At 43.8% G+C, this 27340-nt stretch overlaps 1 protein-coding gene across 6 annotated transcripts in view; it reads left to right on the forward strand.

Moving 5' to 3' along the window:
• The window catches only part of LOC139754635 (uncharacterized), a 529511-nt gene that overhangs the window by 488467 nt on the left and 13704 nt on the right, over positions 1 to 27340 (forward strand). For all 6 annotated transcript variants that reach the window (XM_071672137.1, XM_071672139.1, XM_071672135.1 and 3 more), the window contains one exon: positions 21953 to 22212. In XM_071672137.1, coding sequence (XP_071528238.1) covers positions 21953 to 22212 — 260 coding nt within the window. The remainder of the gene's footprint in view (positions 1 to 21952; positions 22213 to 27340) is intronic.

Below are 27340 nucleotides of genomic sequence, written 5' to 3' on the forward strand. Positions count from 1 at the left end.
AATGTAAACAATTGCAGGGTAGAGAAAAATCCGTTCCCTCTCTCCCGCAAGGAGCGCCTCACCTGACCTGTGTGAATTCGTACACTCGCTCTCAAGTTGAGGGGTGTTCATTTGTGGTTAGCGGGAGTTGATTGCTACTGTAGAACTCCAAGACCCACGTCTCACAGTACTGTTTGCTGTCACTAGTGACAGATAGCCTCTACCTGGGTATGTTTTGCGTCCGGCAGCTACCAGATTTCCCTCTGGTGTTCGTATTGTTCATACAGTACTGGCCCGACGCTTGGTGACGCACGCGAGTTGGTTTGTCGTTGATATGGAGCTTTGTTGAACATTTTAGACACTTTCACCGGGAAATGTTAGTTAGGGTTAGATTGTACACGCTGCTTAGTGTGTAGAGACGCTTTTCCTAATCAAATTCAGTATGATTATACTTAATTTCGACTTACACTTCCTTCAGCCTTTCGTATGTTTGGTACCGGCGTAATGACTGTCATATTCATAGGTTCTCGGTGAAGATTTAATGATTCGTTTTACCTCAAGACAGTTTTATGGACATGTACCCAAATTACCAGGGAAGCGATTGGTAGTTCACGTGTGTTTCGAAAGGCAGTAGAATATAGAAGGGATTTCCTAATGTCAGAAACTTTTGTGAGGGTCGGAATTCAGATGAGGGAGGGCTGACAGCTTGACTGCGACCCGTGCCAGGCGCAGACCTGCCGAATCTGACTACGACCAGGAGGGGTCATATGTGTGTGCTGGTGGTGCAGCACCAACACTGCCCCCACCAGGCATGTGACCTGTGCTCTCTGCTGACCACCTCGTCACTGCCTTTGGTACGTTGGGTTGAAACGTGCGACTCGGCTTACCCGTTGTAGCCTATCTTCCTACCGTACACTGGTCGTGGAGGTGAACAAAACCCATTGTCATGCCCCCAACGCTCACAGACGCCAGCAGAGACCTACTGGAGGAGGGAGGTCCCCAAGGGCAGCAGCTTGGCTCTGCTCTTGCCTCAGTGACCATGAACCGCTAGATTAATGTGTGTGTGTGCGTGTGTGTTCAGTTTGGATGTGCTGGTAGTCGTGTGTGTGGCCTTCGTGTCGACCCAGCGAGCTGTAGCTTCCTCACACTTCCTGTTTACCAGTTTGCAGGGAGGCGTGTCGCTGGCCTCACGTTGCAGGCGGAACCGTGTGTGGCGGTGTCAGCGAACACCTCTGAAACGCGGCGAGGCAGACGTAGCAGCCTCAGGTAGTGGCGTGATCGTCGTCACCAGGAGTCCTGGGCTCTTTAGGACCGCTGTTACGGTGGAAATTTCTGGGAGTCACCACTTGTCATGCATGTATCTTGCTCAGCCTGCGGCAGGCGAGTGTCGCATGACGCGTGGTTGGGTGGGGGGGAAGGAGGGGCCTCTCTGGTTACCATACTGTCCTTCCGGTGTACACATCACATTACACTCATGTAGTACAGGGTCACAGGGTAACGTTTGGTCGTCTGGTGTTTATGTTATTTGTGTCTAACATTCCTACTTCTTCCTAGCCATATTTTATCGACGTACACACAGCAGTGTCTTTGAGGGGTTAGGACTGTAACACTGATGTAATATGTTCGTATACCTGTCTTGTAGATGTGTGATTTCTGTAGTCTACCGAGAAAGAATTAATGTTCTCAAATATGTACGACTTAAGACAGGATCAGATGGCTTACCCGTTTACTCGTTAGATTTTTTTTTTCATATTTATATTAAATATCTTCCTTTAGATTAAGATAGAAAACATTTTAAAGGATTAACATCATTGACATAATATTGGACCCACTGGGATGAGGCCTTTCTCTTGGGGTTAATGGTGATAAGGACCTCAAGTGTTAGGTCAGAGGCCAGGTCATCATGATACACCGTGTTGGAACTGTCGCGCTGAAAAATCGTACCGTCGTACTTATTGGTCGTACCGTTCAGCTCAAGGTGCTAAGCTGCCTCGGAGGGCGACAGGGATAAGTAGTGGACGCACACACTGATGACTACTAACTCAGCCCGACAGTAGAAGTCTGCCTGATGAAAGAGATGAATGGTATCCCCATGGTGCATTGTGTAGTGTACTCGGGGGACAAGACTGGCATGCTTTGGGTAGTGGTTCTGACCCCCATCCTGTGGGTGTCGCTGCTTCCACAACCCAGCATCCTTGTTGGACACAGGTGCTGACCCCGTCTTGTAGGTGTCCCGTCCCTTGTTTAGGTACAGCTGCACCGAGATTAAACTGATGAACGCTTGATTCTCACAGACAAGATCAAAGTATTTGCCGTTCTTCCCCCTCCATTTATTCTGCCGTCTCTTCTTTTTTGGGTTCCTTCTCCTTACTCGTCTTTTTATTCTTTAATTCCTTCACCAGCATATGCTGCTACAGTTCACCCCTTTTGCGTTTTTTGATATGGGGTCTTAGTTGTCAGATGATAAGGAAATACATACATGGAACTTCATACCTTAGTGCTTGCCAGTTGTAGATATTGATTTATTTTTCCATCCTTCATTTTCAGATGATTTAATATTTTCAGTTCTCGTCTGTGGTTTTGCCTGATAAAATATTGATGGGGGATTTTGGACCCGCGCAGGTCGTCCAGCTGAGCCGGAGACCAATAGCTTATAATCTTGGCACAACCACACGTTGTAGAGGTGTCTGCCAAGTGTTCAGGGTCTTCCCTCCTTCTCCCTGGTGCTCATGGTACCAGCCTGTCTTCCCTCCTTCACCCTGGTGCTCATGGTAGCAGCGTGTCTTCCCTCCTTCCCCCTGGTGCTCATGGTAGCAGCCTGTCTTCCCTCCTTCACCCTGGTGCTCATGGTAGCAGCCTGTCTTCCCTCCTTCACCCTGGTGCTCATGGTAGCAGCTTGTTTTCCCTCCTCCGCCTTGCTGATACTGGGAATCTCTTGGACCCGGAGGAAGGACATGCTGCAGCTGGGTAAGGTGGGTGCCATGCCACGGGACTCATGTGGTGGGGCCGCCACATGCACACAGTACCTCCTGGTGTATTTTCCAGTCACGATGGCTCTACCATAGAAATGGGACGTGGGTGGAAGGGGGTTGATTTGATCTCAACCTCTGGATTGTCAGCACATTGTGACATTCTGTGTAGAGATCCGCCTCTGTCATGTGTCCCTGAAGGTGCGGACGTCAGGTGTGTATGTACGTAGGTAGGAGAGAAGGCGCCAGCTCTGCCCTCAGGGGGCGACAATATGTGTTGGCCGAGGGTCGGAACCCAGCACCTGCCGCCTCCCTCCCTTCCTGTCTCTCTACCCCATCAGTGCTCAGCTGTTACAGTAATGGTACCGTCTGTCACTCCTGCTGTAGAGCGGCGAGTGCGTCGGAGGCGTGGGTGATCCGGGGAGTGAGGTATGCAAGGACGGAGGGAAGACCACGTCCTCACGGGGAAATGTCTCCCTCACTGGTAACTGCGAGAGTCGTTCCTCCTCCAGTATAGATGTTCATCCCACACGGAGACCGTCTCCAGGGACTGCTGACGGGAAAACTATCGACACCCGTCATGTATCACATATACAGCAGTGCAGGGTACCAGTGGTTTAACATTGTCTGCGGAGGGGGGGGGGGGGGGGGAGACAAAGCGGTGTGGGGGGGTTTTCGCGGCATGACGTGTCCTTCCACAAGACGCGGAAGTATACCTGTCCTGTGTGTGTGTGTGTTGGTGACGTGTCCCCGACACCCTGACCTGTTGCATGACACCTGACACTCAGCCCACCTCCTCCTCCACCCCCGTCTCTTTCTTCTGTCGCCATGGCCACAAGGAGACCTGGTAGGCCAGGTCATAGTCAGGCTCGGCTCGCCTCATGTTGCCTGCCTCTGTTTGCTGGCGTCTCAGTGGCGTAAGATGATTTGGATTTTCTCGTTGCTTTGCTGTGGCGGTCATGCGGTAGCGTAAGAGGGTTGTCAGACGTCTCGTTGTGCCGTTGTCAGACCCCAGTGGGCAGGTGATGACGATACTATTTACAAAGTTGGTTCGTTACGTAAGGTTAAGTAAGGTCTTTGGTGTCGTAAACTCTACGTGCGGGATGCAGAGAGTGGGCACAGCTTAAGAATATCAGTTACCATTAACAGTAAGGTGTTGTGCCATTACCTGCACGGTTTGTTTGGATCTGTCTCTAAAAGGCCCTATGTTTTTTTTCACAGTCTAAGACATACTGATATTGTGGTGTCCAAATCTCCTCTGGCCACAAACCTTACAGTACACATCATTAACATCTCCAGATGGGTTAAAGCACCATTAGTATCTGTAGCGATGCCTTGATGTAACACATACAGACCTTGTTACGTTCTTCATAGGCATGTTTTACTTAACACATTTCACTGTGGTTGGAAAATGGGATCGTTGTGTACCTGCTTCTGGTAGATCTGTTCGTTCCTTCACGATTGCAGTCATTAGACATGTAACTGACAGCTATTTTACGTTCAGCACGTCTTATGTGATTAAACAAGGCATTTGAATCAAATGCCTTGTTTAATCACGTTAAAAACTATGATCATTGTATTGACTGGAATAATGCCATCTCAGTTATTAACTCGTAACTCTATTACCAAGAGAAATATCATTGAATCTTCTATTATTAGATACACAAAGAATTATAATCTTAATATTAGTGATGGTCTGTACAAATTAGATAACTTTATTGTTGATAAAATTTGTAAAATGATAAGTTTATGAATGCTCGTTGTATGTTTTGGACAATCACATGTTTACCAAATGTCGTCCTAGCTTCGTCTCTTCGATGTATATCAACTGACTTTTATTTCTCTCTTGTATCTCCCCTGATGATGTGATTATTACACGAAAGTGCACTTGGGAACTTATCGTGTTTCATTTTCCCCGTGGACTCATAGGAATATCTTGATCGCGCGCAAAATTGTGATCCCTTCCAACATGTATATATGATATATTCATTAGCTCTGGTTTTGTGTGAGTGGTGTTGAAGGTAAAGATTGTGAGTGGCATGGCAAGCAGATGGGTGGGTGCGCTTGATGTCGAAGGTGGTTGTATGCCAGGGCGGCGGGAGGTGCTTTTGCTTCCTGATTCCGTATAGTTGATGTAATCCAAACACACGTGTGCATCGCTGTTCATTTGGATCCATCAGCTGCATCACCAGGCAGGTTCTCCCAGCGTTTTCAGAGTATTTGAATGATTTTAGTGGTTATGGAGTCGCAAGGCTTCATTCAGCATCTCCTCGAGTGTTTGGATGTGTCTGTCGTTTTTTGTTGGACGAGAGCTGGTAAGTGATGATCTTTCGGAGACTTGATATAGGCCAAGTGCATGGTTTGGTAATTATTACATCAACGCCATAATTAGGATTGTAATCTGCCGCCACAACTCAAGAGTCTGTGTGTACTCTAGACAGATTAGCTTTTGAACTGCTTTTGCACCACATGAGCAAGATTGTTAAGAGACATTTATGATATATCGGCCATCCGTTTTTAACTTAAGAATTAACTTACGAATTCGTGTATTGTACCCTTATACTCATTTGGGGTGTTCGAAGCTGTGTATACCCGTAATCTGGTTGTCCAGTTGTAGATGTGAATATTTTTAAATTTTATAGTCGTTATAGTGCTGGTGTGTTGTACTTTGCTGTCGTTTTCTTTCCATTTTATCTTGGGGTTACTTAAAGAAATCGACGGCAGTGTTTACAAGGTTATCGTTAGATATTTGGATACGGCGCGGCTCATAATCTTTGTACCAGTTTAGGGTAAAATCTGTAAACTGATCCTATTTTTCTTGCATCACTGTTAACCTTCTCCCGTAGACAGTGGCTACAGGCACATCAGCTGTGTGTAGTGACTTACTAATGAGTGGTCTGATATATCATCAACCAGCGTCAGAACTATAAACTCTGTGTGACAAAAATCCTATACATCTGTCAAGAATTCCTTGATAAGTGTGTTGGTTAATTGTTTATAATGATTCGAATGTCATCAGATCCATCAAGGGGTGAGATAAATCTTCTGACATTGTCGTTTCTTTGGAGGTGACAGAAATTCTTGTATAGAGCGTTCGAGTCCCGGGTCAGGATCAGTCAAGTTAGGGAGATGTGTGGAGGAGATTGGCAGGTGCAAAGGCATTGGGTTGTAGGATCACCGACGTGCGCTGTGGTGTTGGAATCCGTCTGGCTTTGGATAGGCAAGCGGTACGTGAGGTCGTACTGACTGTTCCAGGGTTTTGACATTTATAGTTGCGTTACGCTGGAGGGTGGGTGTGGGGTTACCAGGTGGTGTTACACATTCTTGCGGGCGGGTGACATCACTCGTCGGTAACCACCTTATGATGGAGGTCAGAGTATCTTTTTCTTGTCATAGACGCAGTTTATGGTCTTGATGTCACTGTACTTTTCTCCCGTGTTCCTCTTGTCAGCCATTGTTTTTATTGTTGATTGTTAGGTGGGCAGTGTGTGTGTCCTGCCCCCGCTTGGTGCCTCATGTTAGGTGGGCATTGTGTGTGTCCTGCCCCCGCCTGGTGCCTAATGTTAGGTGGCCATTGTGTGTCCTGCCCCCGCATGGTGCCTAATGTTAGGTGGGCAGTGTGTGTCCTGCCCCCCACCTGATGCCTCATGTTAGGTGGGCAGTGTGTATGGCCTGCCCCCCAGCCTGGTGCCTCATGTTAGGTGGGCAGTGTGTGTGGCCTGCCCCCACCTGATGCCTCATGTTAGGTGGGCAGTGTGTATGGCCTGCCCCCCAGCCTGGTGCCTCATGTTAGGTGGGCAGTGTGTGTGGCCTGTCCCCACCTGGTGCCTCACCTATGGTAACATCTCCCTGCTATACATAGCATCAACCGTTGGTCATGGCGTCTGCCACTTTGTGACTGGAATTTCAGAATTTAGCTTACACGCTGCCAGTCTGGTACTACATTATTATTATTTAGTTTTTATAATTTGATATTTGTATATTTATCAGAATCTGTCTTTAATCGGGGAATTATAGTATTACGAAGTGACGGAAGAATTTATCCTCACTTGTCACATAAAGACGTTCTCCTCACAGTCTTCCCTACTTACCACCCTCGCATCGTAGCCCTCAGACCCCGTGTTTAGCACCGAGTTCGCCCCACTTTCCCATAATGAATGCTATGTGTACGTGTGTCTGTCTGTCTGTGTGTGCGTGGTTTCGGTACATTGTGCTTGACCGAAGTTAGATGTATGCAGTTAAGGCCCTGGCTCGTTTATTACTGTCCCTACCCCACCAAGGGGAAGCAAAGGCAGTATTTATGTATTACAGCAATCAGACACCCTGATGCCCACGTCGCGTCGGACCTGATACAAAAACTGAAAACTTACCAATTCACCGTAATGATAACCCTGGCCCATAACGGAAGACACATTGTTGGAGTTGGGGAAGTATAAGGTAAAGAGATAGCACAGTCTGCCTGGCCTGTGGAGGGAAGGAAGTGGAGTTTTGAAGTGGATTAATCCCCAGCCTACCACAGTTTAGTTCCACTGTTCCCATAACGAACGCAGAGCTTAACGTTCGTGCTTGGTGTAGTTCCTTTAACCTCATTCTGCCTATTTGGACATAACACAACATACTGGACTTGTTTCTGTACGTTATCCTAAGTCAACGCACCTGAGGTATACCTCCTTTAATTTACACTTCTCCAAACACAGCTCTGCTATCCTCTTCTCAACACACTTCAAATCATTCGTATGTAAACGCTCTTTTTCTCTGCCGCTCTCCCGTCCTCCAGTTGATTTATTCCTGCCTCCGCTCACCTGTCCACGGCCAGTTCATATCCCCCTCACCTCTACCCTGGGCACCCGCGTTGCCCGTGGTGGTGAGGGCGGCACCTCCCGGCCAGCAGCCGCACCCGCTTCGTCTCGAGACCCCGGCCTGCCTCCTTAACCACACACATACACGCCAGTTTTTCTATCTCCTGTATCTTCGTCGAAGGCGAGGCCGTTGCGTAAGAGAGTGCGACTTGGGACGCCCGCCAAGGGAAATATTCTCGTAATGTTTGTGTGGCATATGTTTGCCCCAAGGTGTAGTATATATTTATGGTCGGCTTTGTACCCAGTTTTCCTGGTGCTTTTGTGGTATTGTTCTCCGCCAGCTGACGGCTCGCTCATTATGCATCCGTAATGACGACTGGTAATGGTTATTTGGGAATTGCCTTTTAAGGTTAGCTAAAGCGAGTGGCGGTGTGTGTGTGTGTGTGTGTGTATGTGTGTGTGTGTGCGCGCGCGCGCGCTTCCCAGGCTGGCTGGCTGGCTGGCCTAGCGTTCTTTGCCATCAAGAACCTGGGCACATCAGATGGCCCGTCGTGTGTTGTGGTGTGGTGAGTTACGGCGGTACAACGGGGAGTATCAGGTTAGCCACGGCAGGTGTATCGTGCAGGAGGTCTACCTCCGCCGCCGCTCTGGCACACGAGCCTGCCCCTCACACACACACACACACACACACACACACACGCTCGATCCTCGCCTTCGCTTCTGTGCTTCGAAACTGAGGACAACGCCCCTTGAAGCCCATTCTCTATCCGTTAACCCAGAGATTGCAACATACAAACCAGGACGTAGTCCAGTCAAATATCTATCGATAGAACATTTCCTCGTCTGGTGAATCTATCATTTACTCGTCGATTTGAAGATTTATGTCAACAAACCCGACGGAAACGAGGAGACTTGCCAGACATTGATGTAGTGGTTATGGATGATGTACATGTATTAACCTCCTCGACACATGGCCAGGCTCTTCAGATCAAGTACAAATTATTATTATCAATTTCCTGGTGATCATGAGGGCCGCCAGCTGTTCCGAGAGAGAGAGAGAGAGAGAGAGAGAGAGAGAGAGAGAGAGAGAGAGAGAGAGAGAGAGAGAGAGAGAGAGAGAGATGTGACCTGGTGCGCCGGGGTTAAAGATCTGAACACTTGACAAATGACAGGAAAAACAGAGTCGTGTATATTTGTGGAAGGTTCCCCTGGTTGTCCTTTATAAAGCGTGAGGTGCGGGTGTGTGCCAAGTGCGTGGTGGTGATGGTGGGGGTAAGAGTGCTCCTGCTGTTGCTCCAGACCCCCACTACTCTCGCACCACCAGTTCCTCCCGCCTCTCTCTGACCATCTCTATGGCTCACGGTCCACAGGCTTCTTCATTCTAGAAGCTGGTGAAGTCTGATGTAGGACGGACTTTACATACGTGTGGTAGATTGAGTTATGTTGATAAAGTACCTGTTGTTTCAGGGTAGAGCAAATGTTTGTTCTAACGAGACGCTCCTTTAGAAAGAAGGGAGACGAGTTCAGAGGTTTAGCCATACGCAAGAAAATCACAAGGGCGGTTTTAGCCATAGTGTTGGCCTTACTGTAGCGAGGGAGGGGAGGGCTAATTAGTTACTTGTCCAAATATACTTAGGCAAAGCGTTTTTGCGATAGTGTGGATTGATGGCACATAGGGGTCAGGTGGAGGCAAGCGTAGATCATACTGAGGGTACAGTACGTACATCCAACAGAAGAATGGAGACAGTAGGTCCAAGTGGACCGGGAAGATATTCATCCTTTCAGAAGGGAAGAGGAGCATTGCTAATGGCTGTGGTCTTGATACAAAGGAGAGTCGAGAATGATTTTGAATACACTGTGTACGTAGGGAGTATCAGAGTACACTCACTGTACCAAGAGGAGCAAAAAGCAGGGTAACGTGTGCGTCGCATGGTCACAGCGTTTGATCACTGTACCACCTCATGCTGCGTGATACCAAGAATTTAGGATAATGTTAGCGGTATTGGTAGGTGAAGAGCGTCGGCCCCAGCGGGTATCTTTTCAAAAGCACTTCTGTACATAAACGTCTACCCCTGTGTGAGTTTGAGGGTTGCCAGTAATGTATGGATTCTTGCCGTCGTGCTATACTGTTTTCTGGCGGTGTGACCTCTCATGTTGAGGCGCTGCCTTTTGAATTTGTCCCTTTCCAGCTAATATTTACAAAGCAAATAATTAGATGAATAAAACGACTGCTTTCCGCTGGTGTCAGACATTTTGAAATTATTTTTTCCAGTTTATAGTATTTTTGAAAAAAAGTTATATTTCCTGTGTCCTTCTTGATGTAAACGTTGACAAAGCAACGTCTCGCGTTTGTATTGTCTTTCTGTGGACTTCGGTTATTAGGTTATTGGGTTATTGGTCTACTGGCACTAAACAAAAAGTAGTGGTTGGACGTGACAAGTGGCGTGCCTCAGGGGTCAGTTTTAGGACCGGTTCTGTTTCTCGTGTATATATATATATATATATATATATATATATATATATATATATATATATATATATATATATATTGATAATACGCTACGTTCTAATATACTAAAATTCACAGATGATACCAAGCTGGGACATAAAAATTCAACAGAAATTGACCCTTTACCACCTCAAACTGACATGGACAGACTGGTAGACTGGATTCGATGTGTGGGAAGCAGAGTTTGTTATCGATAACTTTAAAGCTTAACACAGCGGTCGTAAGAACGAGAAAGCAAGCTACGTGACATGTCGGTCAGCGGAACTGTGAATTCTGTTGAGCCACAAAAGATAAATGTGGAAAAAGACTCAAGTTTTTATGATCTCTTGATGACCTAAAGGCAAGTAAGCTGTGCATGGAAGCAGTAAGAAAGACGAACAGAATTCTTGCATTTCGAATGTACGTAAGTCTACGGAGATAATCCTCACACTTCATAATTCCTTAATGCGGGCGTCCCCGACTTGAATCCTGGGTTTAGTTTAGGTCGTCTCATCAAGACATAGACAGAGTGGAGTGAGTACAGCGGCGAGCGACCCAAATGATTCTAGGGCTAAGTACAGCGGCGAGCGACCCAGATGATTTTAGGACTAAGAAATCAGTCCTATGAGAACCGACCACACTACTCAGTATGGGAAAGAGGAAGAGAGGCGATTGGATGCAGGTATTCAGAAGTATCATAGACATTGATAATCGCGTTTAAAGAAAAGTTAGTTAAGGCTAGATTCGTCAGATTTCACTCGTAGTAATGATGGGTACAAACTCGTGGGCATACGTTCTGCCTCGAATGACTCATAGTATTTTTCTTCGACAGGATTGGCAAGAAATGGAATGATTTATGATATGGAGAAGCTGAAACAGTAGTAAAATAGATACGTTTAAGAATAGACTTGATAAATCCTTTGCTTCGAGTCCGCGATTGCTGTCCTTACATGTAAAGATGACGGATATGTCTTATCTAAATGGTTGTAGGTTTCTCAGGTCTTACTGAGTGTCTGATCTTCACCAACTCTCACAAACAGCCTCGACAGATATGCTTCTGGATTGCAATGACTTTAAGACGAATTTAGCAAGATTAATTACATCAAGACCAGGATATTATTAATTTTGATGTACCGAGATATGCGAGTATTGCTTTGGAGCGAGTTGCAACAGTTCACTGTTAAGTACTGATGATATATATATATATATATATATATATATATATATATATATATATATATATATATATATATATATATATATATATATATATATGAGATGGCGACCTCTTGCAGCGCTCCGTCCTGCATGTGGGAAACAGCAGATGGCGAGTGTTGCAGCCATGGGCTGAATGAGTGCTGGGGGCTGTGTGTGGTGATGGCGTCCAGGCCAAGTTAACGTCAAAGATCTTTGCTTTTTTACTTGTCTGCTGAGCGACTGTAGGGTCAATGAGTAAGTACTATCTGGTTATCAAACATGAATGCCAAGAATGATATCACACGCACTCGCGCATGCGTATATATTTTCGTTACTCTAAGCTACGCATCCAGTAAAGGAGCTGCGTATTTCATGTGTGTTCCGTTGGACATGTAACGCTTGTCTGTTGTGACATACTTTAAACACCAAATGATAATGAACACTGGTCGAGTTGTTTGTAATGAGAGTGTGGTCAAGCCGATTGGCATAATTCAGAGATTAGCAACTGATAAGGAAGTGGTGTGCAGAGGGAGACCACAGGTACTGACTGGTCGTTTTAGTGGAGAGTTATGTATATTTAAAGAAAACGTCACATATCTGTGTGTTTGGGATCATGTTTACGTGTGTTGCGTCCTTCGTAACCGCCAACAGTCATCTGTCGCAGATTAATGCTCAGAGCAGCAACAGCTCCTCCGGTGACATGAACAGGAGCAACAAGATGCTGTAGAGTTGATGAGTCAGATTGGTGCACCTCTGGAAGTCCCAGTGATCAGAGGAGAATAACTAAGCGAATTCGAATGCCTTGTAGCACACCACAGGGAAGGCAGTCCCAGACGGATAACACAGGCTCATACCAGGCACCTGTGACGGGTAAGAGGAAGGCTTGAGTGAAGGGGAGGAGTGTCGGGTGACAGTCCCATCTTGTACCGCTCCGCTCGTGGAGAAGGCATGGATAAGATTCCGCAAATCGTTTGAAATGATTTACAGACGTCGGAGTGATTCAGCCACGTTAGTCAGGCCCTCGCAAGAATTTGCTTGGCACCTTTTAAGATACTAAGCCAGTGGGCCATGTTGCTTGCCACAGCACAGGTTGGGGAATTCTGTACATTTGCCCCAGTGGACGTGTTAACACCTAGATCAGGCCTCTCACTTCTGAAAATTCCTTGATGGGACGTCTTGCTTCTGATTACAGTATTTCACAAACACAACAGATTAAACTCGCAATTAGACTCGAGGTACTTAAATAAAGATTATTGATATTTTACGTGCGCCATTATTAATTTCTTGTTTGCAAGAATGTTTAATCATTTTTACTCTTTGTATTTATGTGAATTTCTTGTGTGCAGAATGTACCCTGACTGGGTAATGCTCAGGTTTGGGTATAACGAGTCTTATGATCTAAACAATTTTCTATCCCAGGTGCATCGGAGGTTCCTTTGTCCTCCTCTGTTGTATGCTTCCTCCTGTGCTGTTCTCTCACATCGGCATCACCACCGTGTTCCCGGCGCCAGAACCACTCCGCCTACCACACATCCCCCCCTCAAGTCTTCCCACTACTCTATATGATATTTTTCTCTTATGATTATGAGAGTTCTTTGTAGGTCGTATATCTTAACCCACAAACATTTCAGTTGGGATTTGCTGGGCGTATGTAATTGATATTATATGGCGAATATCCTCGTAATGACGTCAGTTTCCACTCTTGATGTGTACCGTTGGGGTAATTCTAGTCACGAGATGACTTCTTAGATAACTTGTTTAGGGAGATGATGACAGCATCAACAAACACTTGTGTGTTCGTGGGTAGACGTGTCAGCTGTTAGTGGAAGTGACGTGCAATGGTTCCAAAACGTCAGGAAGCCTTGGCAGAATTACTCGAGCCATGTTAAAAGTGTACCCCAGTAATGGTATTTGTATTGCTTCTGGGTTGAGTGAGAACCACGATACTCGAAGGGCTGGTGCGGGCATGAGTCAGGCGCTAAGTGTGACGTCGCACCAAAGCGCGCGCGCGCTAGTGTGACGTCACACAGCAGCTCTCCTCACCCCGGTATACACATATTTTTTTTCCCCCACACTAAAGTAGCTTAGCTTACCAGGGCTTGGTTTTAGCCAGAGGCCATAGTAGAGCTGTTTTGGTGTTTGTTTTTTTGTAGCATTCTCACACCGGGGTTAATTAAGACTTGAGAAACACGAGAGACACTTGGGCCTGTGAAGTATAAATAAACCGTTACGCAAGTTGAAGAGTTGTATCTCCCAGAATAACAGGGTGATGCATTTTAGAGAGATGTTTACACTTGAAACAGAGGAAGAATACTCCTGTTTGGCATGTCCCGCCGTTCTCCTACTACCAGTGGAATGAGTCAGAAGCTTCCATGAGTTCTAAACTCGAGCGATTGTCTTCTCTGGATAACACGCTCAGGTTAAGTCTGGCTGGAGAGTATGGCCTGTGTTCCCGGCGTGGGGTTACTGAATAATTCATTTCATTTTATTGCTCTAACTTTGTACATTGGTCAGTCAAGGAAGAGATTCTTGATTATCGTTTAACTTGACGACTCTAAGCTCGTTACAGTTTAACTAACAAATTGTTATGTGATTTATGCAGTAATTTTGAAATGTTTCCCCGAAAATCGTTGGATTCCTCAAGTAGTGTGTCTGTTGATAACACTGAAGGGAATTTATTAGTTTTAAGATTTTATGACTAATGTTTTACAGTTTGTGTAATACGGCGGGAAAGTATTGATAGTCGAAGCCACTCGATGTAATTGTTCCTGTCCAGAGCTCATTCTGGGCAAGGTAGTGTCGCATGTCCGCTCTGTTAGTGGAGGGAGTGTCGTACGTCCGCAGTGATGGGAAGGGTGTTGCACGTCCCTACTAGTAGGAAAGGGAGGAGCAATGTCGCTCGCCAGTACGGTGGCGTCAAAGGAAACGTCTGGTCTCTCATTGTTGCAGCGGTAGGCCCGGGGAGTGGCTTACTGTTCAGGTAGATGGACGCTACGCACCCGCCTCAAGGTGCCCATTGGCGCCTCATTCCTGTAGTGCCCCCCCACCAGGTGTATTGTACCCACAAGACATTTGAATTTCTGTTCAAGCTTCCGTGGTATCTAATTTTCTGATTTTGTTGACTGAGTGAAGATTGTCAGCGTATGAGAATATTAAAGACCCATGTTTATTTTGTTTATATTTTTTCCATTGGTAGAAAGTCAAGTCACTTGCATTTGTAGTCATATTGAGCTAGTCTGGATGAACTAGAATCAGTAACGAACTTTCACATGGTTCACTTGCTCAAAAATTCTCGGTGCATCAGATGTGACGTGTGCTTTGCCACGTTGTCATAACGGTGTGACAATGAATCCTCAGCAGTTAGGTTTGTTTTTCTTCACACCTGATCTGAAACAACAGCCGTAGACGTCCCATGTTCTGTCGCTCACGGTAAGTGACCTAGGCGTCCTGTCCAGACGAGAGGCCGTGCCAGACAAACGCTTGGCGAATGTTAACAGCAAGTGGGATTCTTGTGACCCGCCAGTGAAATTGTGCATCACATACGTTTGTCTTGTTCTTGCAAGTTATTGTTTTGAGCACAGACCCACATTAAACATATGCTGAAAATTGTGATAGATATTTCGGCAGCAGTTAGACTGTCAGTACTTGCTTACTGACAACAATAACAGCAAAAGAAAAGATGTCTTTTCAAGTGTGGTAGAGAAGGGAAAGTTGGTATGGCACCTGTAGTGTCAGGTTGTGCATCTATAGCTTTACTTTTATAACCTTGAAACAGTACAGCAGATCATAAGAAGAGACGCGGCTAAAGGAACGGCAAACAGTGAAAGATTGGACGAAATTGAAATAGCGACGCTTGAGGGAAAAACAGGAGAGCCCATCTCATGAGACGAGCTTTCAGCTGCGAGGATGGACAAGCCACGGTGTTGCCACATAGGCCGCCTTAGATTTTTTAATCTTTTACCTTATCCTAACGACTCCTGCACGATCGCTCTGTCTCGTTATATATTCCCTCTGTATGCTGCTGAAAATACACATTTACTTCGTTCTCGTTGCGTTCTTGTTGCAATATTTTATTTCTTTATATGTGAGTAATACTGAGTCAGCTATTTCAGTATAGTGTTCCAAATTGATTCCTCAGTATTCCCTACACTGAAGGAGTTGAGGGCCAGGAACCGTTGTAGCAACCCACTGAGATTCCATAAACGGAAGAGCTCTGTAAAATTATCGCTTTTACATATAATTAAGTTTCGTTGTTTAATATGTATTAAGACTGAAAACAAAGATTATTTATATATTGCACAACGGTAAATCAGCAGACGTTACATTGACAGTTTGTGCCAATTTTGTTGCATACATTATATATTTACATTTTACAGGTGATATCTTTATCTACTTTTGGTCCCTGATATCTGTATCAATACGAGTGAGCAGTCTGGTTGTGGATAGAGAGAAGTGATGTGTTTGTCTTCTATGTGTCTTTGGGTAGGTTGGGGGGCGATTGTATTTCGCGTTTTACGGGTTAATTGACTGTGTGTGTTTTGTCTTTGTCATGTTTGTTGTAATTAGGGGGCGTCTGAGTAGAGGTTGCTGAAGTGTAAGGCTGAGGTAAGCTTTCTATTTCCTCTTAGGTGTTGGCGGTTAGTTATGGTGTGGTTTCATATGATAACTTTACTGTATACAAACAACTTTTTATAATCGTGGCCTTTGTTAAAGCTAGGTTGTATTTTGTGTTGAACACATTAAGCCCGGGGAAGAGTGATTGGGGTGATTTGTTTTATCGTACAAAAATCAGTATCTTAACTGTAAATCTTACTTTTACATGTGAAATTATTTTAAGATTTCACATTTGGTAGGGGTGGCGTGTGTAAGCAGTGTTATTGTATCTCCCGGAGGCAGTTTTCCTCTGCCATCCTTTTATTAGATTTCGAATTATATCATGAGTTGGTATGATTCAGATACTATCAAAATGTTTGCTGTGTTGCTTCATTTTGTATGCGAAAAAAGTTAAGACTTTGTGAAGACTTGTGTCACCAGACTCGCCGCATGGTTTTGTCCCGTTTGTGACTAGGCTTCCGTCTTCTGTTTCAGATGGAAGAACGCTCCTGGGAGGAAGGGGGTAGATGGAGTTTACACCATTTATGCGTCTAAACTCACAAAGAAACTTTCATAATATATATATATATATATATATATATATATATATATATATATATATATATATATATATATATACACACACACACACACACACACACACACACACGTAATTGAACGATGCGTGACTGTCAGTGGATCTTACTCCTTGCCGCTCTGTACAGCCCGAATGAACAACTGTCATCCGTTGCAGCGGACGGTTGTGTATGATTGTTTAGGCTAGCTGAAAGGACTGCAGTGATACTGCGCCAGGGAAGAACTTTTACGTTTCTCCGAGGCTGAGACATCCAGGGTTTGGTTCATGGCCACGAGGAGGATTCCCTTTGTTCCGTCTGGCCAACGTGAATCATCAACAACATGCCAGCCGGGCCAGTACTCTGAGAAATTGTCGGATGCCAGAAGGAAACGATGATATTTGTCAAGGTTCAGCCAGACCACACTGTGTCCATACGAGTGACGGATGGCAAACGGCATAAAAGTGGGTGCTCAGTGACGTCATAGTATGTTCCAGACCGTCAAGATGTCCTCGATATTCAGGAGTCACCGCGTCTTACTGAAGATGAAGTCATGCGTAACCTTTAGGGTTGTTTCCTAATGTCTTCCATGATGTGATAATTTTGGGTGAGGGGCGACTGGGGTTCCAGGGGCATGACTCACGCCTTCTGTATAGATTACCTCTAGTGGGCGTCGGCGAAGGTGGGCGAGGGTGGTTTTGGCAGGTGTGTGAGGGGAGGGCAAGAGGCGAGCTAGCCGCCACGTCCCCTCAGTATGCGAGTTTGGAGGGCAGGAGGTGGCAGGCCACCGCTGTGCCAGGGTGTGTACCTCGCGCGGCCACTACCACACTTATAGGTGTGAGTGACGTGACTTTCCTCCTCCGCCACCCATTGGTCACAGTCATTACCATCACTACTAGTTCATGTGCTGGAAAAAAAGGAAAATAGAAAATAATAATATCCATGTGGGTCAGGTACAAGTACGGGTACAGTGATCGTGTACTGTACTGTAGGTTAATGACAGGTTCCACCCACCGCAGGAGGTACTATCTTATGTCCATTCTCGACACTCAGGCAGTGATTCTCGAAAAGTTTGAATGACCGTTTTTATAAGCCATTTCTACATGACCTGAGTCAATCCAAGTCAGTGTTTAAAAAAAAAAAAAACTATGTACCTATTATGCAAGTACAATTTAACCAAAGGTTGTAATGCTTTTTCCTAAAAAGCATTTGTTATAGTCAGTTTTTCATAAGCGTTGTGTTTTTTGTTTAAGTTCGTAAGTGATGTCTTAGATGTTTCACTTTACGTGACGAAGGCGAGGTGTGTGGCGATGACTGTCGCATAGTATTTGATCGTAGCGCAGATCCGCGGAATCCAGTACACGAGCTACATGTGTACGGAACAGGACAGGTGGCGGAGGTTGGTGTGTGCATGATGCAGGCAGGCTGGACATCCCTCAACTGTTGAGGTTCAGATCACCATATATGGTGGCGCCTGGAGAGTGTGCCAGCTGCTTGACGTCTGAGGAGAGCTAAGATGATATCGTCTCTTTTTCAGGAGTTAGTTTGAGTGGATTTCCACTGGACATATCAGGGGGAGGAGAGAACATAAAACTATTTTTGCGAGTGAAATAAAATTTAGTGACTGGTAGTGTACGTCGAGTGGAGGAACTTTGAGGTTACACCCTCCCGGGATATGTTCAAATCTGAAGCTCAGATTTTCTTACAGAACAACCCAGACGGATCTCCGAAGGACGCTAGCAACATGAACCAAGGTAAAGGGCAGTGGACACTGGGGCCTGGGCTGGGGAGGGCGGGAAGGAGTTTGCTTGGTCACGGTTATTATTGTAACGAGAGTGGGGAAACAGTCACTTATTGTTGGTGTATATGAAGATTGTAGATAGATAAGGCAGAGAATTGTCCGTTGTTTTTGCAGAGATGTATCTGCCTTGTATTGTTGCCAAGACTGAGATTGAAGCCTGGTTGCATAGATGGATTTAAGTCTTTAGTTTGTCATGTAGCAAAATTGATGGGTTGGGTACAGGTAGAAGGGTGCACTTCAGAGTTACAAATCGATGCATGCTTTTCGTTTCATGCTTCAGCTGTACCCGGTATTTGGTTTTCAATTGCAACATTGTTTTACATGTCACAAATTAGTGCGCGTGCCAGCACGTTCGTCCAGAAGGAACTTAAATATACTTATTCACCTGAGCGTCGTCCTTTTCGCAAGTGGGAATGTCTTTGGAGCCTTTTATCGTAAATTACTTATATGGGGTCATCTACCAATATCCTATGTTGTTAGGGATGGAAGGATTTTCTTTTTTCAAAGGCACAGCTAGGACGGGGCAGAGATTTTTCTCTCGCTTTCAACCACTTTGTGTAAACTGTAGAACAATACTACATTTTACTTATTCTGTTGTTGAAACATACCGATTTCCCATAGCTTTTTCGACGTGAGGTGATACAGTAATTTGTGGAGTAAGTCTGAAGCAAAGCAAGACTTGCATGATAAAAGAATGTGCCTTTCTTTTTTGTTTTTGTTCGAGATACAGTTGTGAGCACCCATATTGGTACTGTTAGTAGAAGGCTACGAGCATTCTGAAAATCTTTTCTTGTGAAGGCCAAAGCGGTACCATTAGCCTCCATGAAATAGCTACAAAATATTACATTTCATATAATATTGCTGTATTTCACATAGTCGATTTTTTCTTCAAAGTGAACGCGATTGCAAAAACGTGTGTTTATAGAATTCACACCGAGTAGTTGATTCATAGATTTTTAGCTGATTCTATTGAAAGGACGATGTGTCCTTAGTACGATCGTCGAAAATAAAATTCTTGGAAGGTCAAGAATTTTCACCATGTCAGAAAGACATGAGATGTATTTCCTTTTAAAAATATATCAGCATACTGTGTGTGCACCCGTCAGCCTGTATAGCATAACTAAACATAAAGTTTACTGGGTAGTTGATTCATAGATTTTTAGCTGATTCTATTGAAAGGACGATGTGTCCTTAGTACGATCGTCGAAAATAAAATTCTTGGAAGGTCAAGAATTTTCACCATGTCAGAAAGACATGAGATGTATTTCCTTTTAAAAATATATCAGCATACTGTGTGTGCACCCGTCAGCCTGTATAGCATAACTAAACATAAAGTTTACTGGGTGAAAGTTGATATATTCAAAACGTCCTAAAGGGTAGAATATATATATATATATATATATATATATATATATATATATATATATATATATATATATATATATATATATGTGTGTGTGTGTGTGTGTGTGTGTGTGTGTGTGTGTGTGTATAAGTAATCCAACGTAGTTAAACACCTAGAGATATGCCGCCTGGCATCATAACTATCATCCTTAACTCAGATTTACGAAACTCAGTCGTCGTGAAGTCCAGATACCACATCCCGGCCTCTAATACGCCATTCATCGAGAATAACTCCTTCCACCCGGCCACTCAGCGGAAACATCTTTATATTGTCATGGATGATCCATGTTAATTACTCCAGCTGAAATTATTTACTGTGATCTGGAGTATTCATTATTCTCTAACAGCGTAAATAATGTCCATCAAAAGATGTTTTCCTTGGTACATTATGACACAAATTTAGTCTACTCGTGAAGACCTTGAATTTTATTTGGCCATGCCTGTAGGCGCCTTGCTAAATACGGGGCCCAGTTGGGAGCCAAGTAAGGAGCATCATTTAACTGAGCTTTAAATAAATTTGAGTGGAGTGGAAAGGGTGGCTGGGGCAGCGGGGATGTAGTGTCACGACTTGGTGGACCGTTATGTCTCACGGAATCGACCGAGCCGAGGGACTGGTTGTCATATAACAGGTCAAGCTGCATCTGTTGTTGCCGTAAGCTTTACATTAGCTTAGATTTTGCTATTCTATAATCTCTGCTATCGTTAGCTCCTGTGATTTGACGTAAAGCAAGTGTAGCAAATTAGTTGCTATTTATCAGAAATTCTTAACGTGTTGAGTCAGTGAATTTTGATGTGTAATTTGCGTCTGTGTACCGTTGTTCCTCAGAACAATAATTTTTTCCCTCATTATCCTATCTGGATCGAAGTGATTGTGGATTGATCTGCAGGGGGAGCTAAAAGTGGTACATACTTGGGGAAGCTGAGTGGTATACGGGAGTTTGTAAGGTGTGATGGCCTCGGGTAGAGGTGTGTGGTGAGGGGGAGGTGAACCACAGTATAACAGGTAGGAGGGTGAAGGCCGGACTCGCGGGACCGTTCGTTTGCACCTCACTTTCCCAGCAAGGACATTTCCCAGCTATTGTTTTCTTGATTTATATGGCATAGTTGGTTCATTTAACCGCTGCCAGCCTTTTTCTACGAAGACTTGAAAAGGATATAACAGTAGTCTGAACTATGCATTATGGTGAATTGTGATGATGTGATTGTTCAACATATCCGGCAAAATCATGTGTTGTTTCGTGTTAAAGTCAGGATACATGAACATGAACAATGTCCATATCAATGATATTGGGTCACGTCGCAACAAGTAAAAACTGTGTAAATACTGCTTAACCACATACATCTTGAAAGACCTTAGATTGACATTTAATTACTTGTTATTTTATAAGGTTTTTGAGTACTTTTAACAATACAGGAGCTGGAAGCATCAGTTGTACTAAAATACTTGCATACTGAATGATATATTTTTGTGCAAATCTAGGTAAATTCTCTGCTCTGAATTTTACTCTTCACTTTTCCATTCAATCGAGATGGCTATATATATGAGTAGCACATGACTTTGCTTGTGCCTGCCGTATCGTGTACAATGATAAAGAGACTTTTCATGTTAGAATGTGGTATTTCCAAGAAAAGAATAATGTAGATTCCTTGTTTTGATTTTTGACAGTTTCAGGAAATAACGGTCTCTAGATAGTTTAGATCATATTTTACAAATTTACAGGTTTAAAAACCAGGATTGATTACTTTTAAAACAACACACTGCAACGAAAGAGTAATCGAGGCATTAATATGATTGTATAACACTATGTTTATAAAGGAGGTTAAGGCAGTTTCACTTTTTTTGTCAACCGTTATCTGAAATTTATGGTTTCAAGAATATGTAGAGGAGAAATTTTCCTAACAGCATCACCGCAGTCACAGAAGGGATGTTTAAAGTGTCGCATGTCTAGTTGCCAGTAATGATGGTGCTGGTACTGGGGAAACGGTTTAGACAAAACATTAGTGTTTGTATTGTTTGCTATCGTTTTGGGCCCACGAAACATTGTTTATGACATGTATAGAGTTCGTCGAGATAGGAATTAATTAGTATAGAACAGCAGTAGTCTTTCTTGAAATATACCTTTTTAATTACTTTTTTCTCTCTCCAGGGACTGGTAGTAACGACAGCGGAAGTGAAAGTGGCATGCCTGGAATGCCCGGAATGGCTGGAATGCCTGGGATGTTTGGCATGCAGAGCATGGGAGGTGGAGGAGGCATGATGCCCCACGACGCGCGGCTGGCAGAAGAGTTCATGAAGCTGCAGCAAGACTTCTTCAAGTGGCAGCAGCAGCTTCTGCAGAACCAGCATGTGCTACACAGTCGTGTGGCGCCTCTAGCCTCCAATCCCCCGCAGCTGCAGAGTGTTGGGGTTCGTACAGATGTAGTTACATCAACATTACTACTAACATTCCCTTCTCCTCCATTAGTCATACTGTTTTATCGACTATGGTTTTATGCCAGGAGCTGTAAGGCCAAAAAGGTTATGAAAGATGAAGGTGTGGAATGGAGCGCCCTCTTGATTTTCAGCATTTTAGGCATAAGCTTATGTTCCGATACTCCCTTTATGATAAATATAGATAGATAAAAGATCATTTTTATGATGCGTTTCTAGATAAAAGATCATTTTTATGATGCGTTTCTGTGCATACTTGCCGCCTTTTTGCTCCCCCTGCTGCCTTTCATCTTTATCCAAGCCTAATTCCTATAGACTAGGACTAACTTATTTTGGGGTGATCGAAGGTGACTCGAAGTTGTAAGTTGCAAGGTGAAACGAGTCTACTTCACTTGTGCTAAAGGAAATTTTCACAATTTCTGTTGTTTACATATTAAAGTTCAATAGTGTCTACTTCACATTTGCTTTAAGAACATTTATCTATGTAATGCTCACACAAGATGTGAATGCTAGTCTTCATTATACGTAAACATTTTCTAAGATCCAAGAAATTCTCAGGCTCCCTTTTGGATCCCCGGGCCCGGGTACGATGTACCCCAGCACGCACCTCTCATTGGCTGTGGCCAATATTATCACTCATACCATTGCAGAGTTTAACGTTCATACCGTATCCCATTCATTGTTCATTATTTCCATAGTTTTATGTTCCATGCTTATTGAATGCTCTATCTCTGAGCGAAGCAAAGTTGAAAGGGAAGAATGCTTTAGGAATGTGTCAAGGGTTAGTGTGGGGGCAAGAGCAAAGGAAGTAGTACTGCTGCTGTAGGAGTAATTGCAGGAATGGATGAATGTGGAAGGAATGGAGCCCCAGACTCAAATCTTGGCCGCGGTAGTCGGTCCACAGCTAACCCAGCTGTTCATCCACTCCAAGGGGTGGATCTTGATTAGGGCCTCAGTTGCCCATGTTGTCTCAGCCAACATAAGAAAAATAAGAATTGAATTGGATTAGGAAAGGTTACACAACAAAATCTCATAGAAACTTTTCACCAATGTATCCCAACCTGAAACCCTCCAAAGCACCCAACTCCTCAACCTGCTATTTCCCAGTATCACTACATCATCAGTATACAGACAGTTTGAAAAACTGATCCACAACAGAATAAACAGCATGGTTTTTGATCCAGGTACTCTACCTCACTGCACACAAACCTGACACAACGCAGCATATATAGTTTCAGCGAACCACAGACCCTCTCCTGCACAGTTCTAGTGACAATAGATATCAACAGAGCATTCAACACTGTCCCATCACACATCCTCACACAAAAAATACTTAACAGTGCCTTCCTAAAATGTGAGGTAAAAAGATAGTCCTCTTCATAGCTGGCTTAGAAGGATAAGTGCTTCTCAATGGCTTCACATTTAGAATCCTCCTCTACAGTGGATTCCCAAAGTGAGCAGTTCTTTCTTGAACTTTCTTCATTCTCTTCCTGCATGACCTTACAGTCACACCACAGCACCCTTACATGACTCAGATAACAACAGGCATTCATCACTTCATCACATGAAGTAGAACATCTGTAACCTTACAGAAATCAAAATAGAATGTCTGTATCCCCACAGACATCCATCATCACCCTCTCAACCCCTGACAGACTTTGATTCAGCCAAAACTTCCTGTAACTTTAATGCGTCAATCATTCCCACTTAAAACTCCAACCATTCTAGATATCAAATAAGATGCACTCTATTTTCACTTTCCACACTACTAGCATCAACTGGCTTTAAACAACTCATATGCTCTCGGAACAGTTACTGAAACCAGTTTCAGATCAGAAAAAGAATCATAATATCCTTTACAAATAGTCATATTTTCCACCTTAAAGTATGGCTCACCTGCCTGGTTATTCCAGACCTGTTTAAAGACAAATATCATAAAGCTGCAATATGTGCAAGAGAGCATATAGAACAAATGCCAGCTGCATAACAACTGCACACATTCAACACTTGGACATTGCAATAATACTTCCAGTAGTATCTCAACTCCTCCTCCTTAACACACACTTCTTTTTTCCTCCTACCCAAACCCCTTCGTAACTAACAACCAACCTTCAAGCAAAGTAAAAAGTACTACAGCTTTACCCTTCAATAACCTATACTAACTGGCCCCCTTTCCCCCAATAAATACAACACAGACAAAACATGTACATATCATAATGACTCACCAAGCACTGAAAATACATGTGGTTGGTGCAAAGAAAGTGAAGATATCTGTCAAGAATGAAATAAGGATGTACTATATGTGTATGTTGTAGGTAAAGTAAAATTAGGTTTTTCACAGGCGTAGCATAGATACATTTGTCAAGGTTAAACTGAAGAAGCATTTGTCAAGGGTTAAGTGAATGTAGGTTTATGAAAGGTGTAGTGAAAATGAGGTATGTGGTATTTCCCTTCCGACTGGAACTCCCTCAAAGGGGTGGCCAAAGCAACAAAGTCTCCATAACTAAAGAACTCCATTGTTGCTTCTTAGCCTTTAGTGCCTCATCCTTAACAGGCATGGGCAAAGGGCAAGTTTAGTGCAGTGTTTGTAGATGCTTCTACTTAATGTTCCTAATTACTACTACTGTCTAATGCTCCTACCAATTACTATTACCTCATGTTTCTACCTAATGCCTCTACCTGTGTGTTCCTGCCTTCTGCTACTGTCTCCTGCTTCTACCATTTTGCCAAAAGGCAGGGCCAGTGCATTGTGCTCACCACAGGAAAATCTAAAGTTATGAAGATTGAGCTGCATGAGTTTAGTGTTGTCAAGTGTTACATATGACAAGGAGATTTATGTATATTAACCCTAGGGACATGGGAGAAAGAATACCTCCCAGGCATTCCCCACACATCACAGAGGCCAAACACCTGTGTATACACAGTATATAGATAGATGTATTTAAAAAAAGTATTTTGATTTTACAGTTTGTTTTGTTCATATGATAATAAGCTTCCAGGAACATTACATCAATACTTTCCTTAAAGAAATTTGTATTTACGTTTATTTTGTGTCACTTTCCACATTCAAAGGAAGATAGCCCCTGTATAGAAAATATAGCTATACCATAAACCTTTACTGTAAAGTACATTTCATTACATTTTACTTATGCTGCATGCAGATGATTCTGCCATTACTAGTATACCTGAAAGGGATAACAAACATATTTACATGTTATTTATTTATTTATTTATTATACTTTGTCGCTGTCTCCCGCGTTTGCGAGGTAGCGCAAGGAAACAGACGAAAGAAATGGCCCAACCCCCCCCCATACACATGTATATACATACGTCCACACACACAAATATACATACCTACACAGCTTTCCATGGTTTACCCCAGACGCTTCACATGCCTTGATTCAATCCACTGACAGCACGTCAACCCCGGTATACCACATCGCTCCAATTCACTCTATTCCTTGCCCTCCTTTCACCCTCCTGCATGTTCAGGCCCCGATCACACAAAATCTTTTTCACTCCATCTTTCCACCTCCAATTTGGTCTCCCTCTTCTCATTCCCTCCACCTCCGACACATATATCCTCTTGGTCAATCTTTCCTCACTCATTCTCTCCATGTGCCCAAACCACTTCAAAACACCCTCTTCTGCTCTCTCAACCACGCTCATTTTATTCCCACACATCTCTCTTACCCTTATGTTACTCACTCGATCAAACCACCTCACACCACACATTGTCCTCAAACATCTCATTTCCAGCACATCCATCCTCCTGCGCACAACTCTATCCATAGCCCACGCCTCGCAACCATACAACATTGTTGGAACCACTATTCCTTCAAACATACCCATTTTTGCTTTCCGAGATAATGTTCTCGACTTCCACACATTCTTCAAGGCCCCCAGAATTTTCGCCCCCTCCCCCACCCTATGATCCACTTCCGCTTCCATGGTTCCATCCGCTGCCAGATCCACTCCCAGATATCTAAAACACTTCACTTCCTCCAGTTTTTCTCCATTCAAACTCACCTCCCAATTGACTTGACCCTCAACCCTACTGTACCTAATAACCTTGCTCTTATTCACATTTACTCTTAACTTTCTTCTTCCACACACTTTACCAAACTCAGTCACCAGCTTCTGCAGTTTCTCACATGAATCAGCCACCAGCGCTGTATCATCAGCGAACAAGTGACTCACTTCCCAAGCTCTCTCATCCCCAACAGACTTCATACTTGCCCCTCTTTCCAAAACTCTTGCATTTACCTCCCTAACAACCCCATCCATAAACAAATTAAACAACCATGGAGACATCACACACCCCTGCCGCAAACCTACATTCACTGAGAACCAATCACTTTCCTCTCTTCCTACACGTACACATGCCTTACATCCTCGATAAAAACTTTTCACTGCTTCTAACAACTTTCCTCCCACACCATATATTCTTAATACCTTCCACAGAGCATCTCTATCAACTCTATCATATGCCTTCTCCAGATCCATAAATGTTACATACAAATCCATTTGCTTTTCTAAGTATTTCTCACATACATTCTTCAAAGCAAACACCTGATCCACACATCCTCTACCACTTCTGAAACCACACTGCTCTTCCCCAATCTGATGCTCTGTACATGCCTTCACCCTCTCAATCAATACCCCCCCATATAATTTACCAGGAATACTCAACAAACTTATACCTCTGTAATTTGAGCACTCACTCTTATCCCCTTTGCCTTTGTACAATGGCACTATGCACGCATTCCGCCAATCCTCAGGCACCTCACCATGAGTCATACATACATTAAATAACCTTACCAACCAGTCAACAATACAGTCACCCCCTTTTTTAATAAATTCCACTGCAATACCATCCAAACCTGCTGCCTTGCCGGCTTTCATCTTCCGCAAAGCTTTCACTACCTCTTCTCTGTTTACCAAATCATTTTCCCTACCCCTCTCACTTTGTACACCACCTCGACCAAAACACCCTATATCTGCCACTCTATCATCAAACACATTCAACAAACCTATTTACATGTGAGTTGTATTTAAGAATGATTTTGACTATATTCAGATTTTAGGCATATAAGTTCATTAA

This window comes from Panulirus ornatus, chromosome 17, assembly GCF_036320965.1.
Source record: "Panulirus ornatus isolate Po-2019 chromosome 17, ASM3632096v1, whole genome shotgun sequence".
Lineage (NCBI taxonomy): Eukaryota > Metazoa > Arthropoda > Malacostraca > Decapoda > Palinuridae > Panulirus > Panulirus ornatus.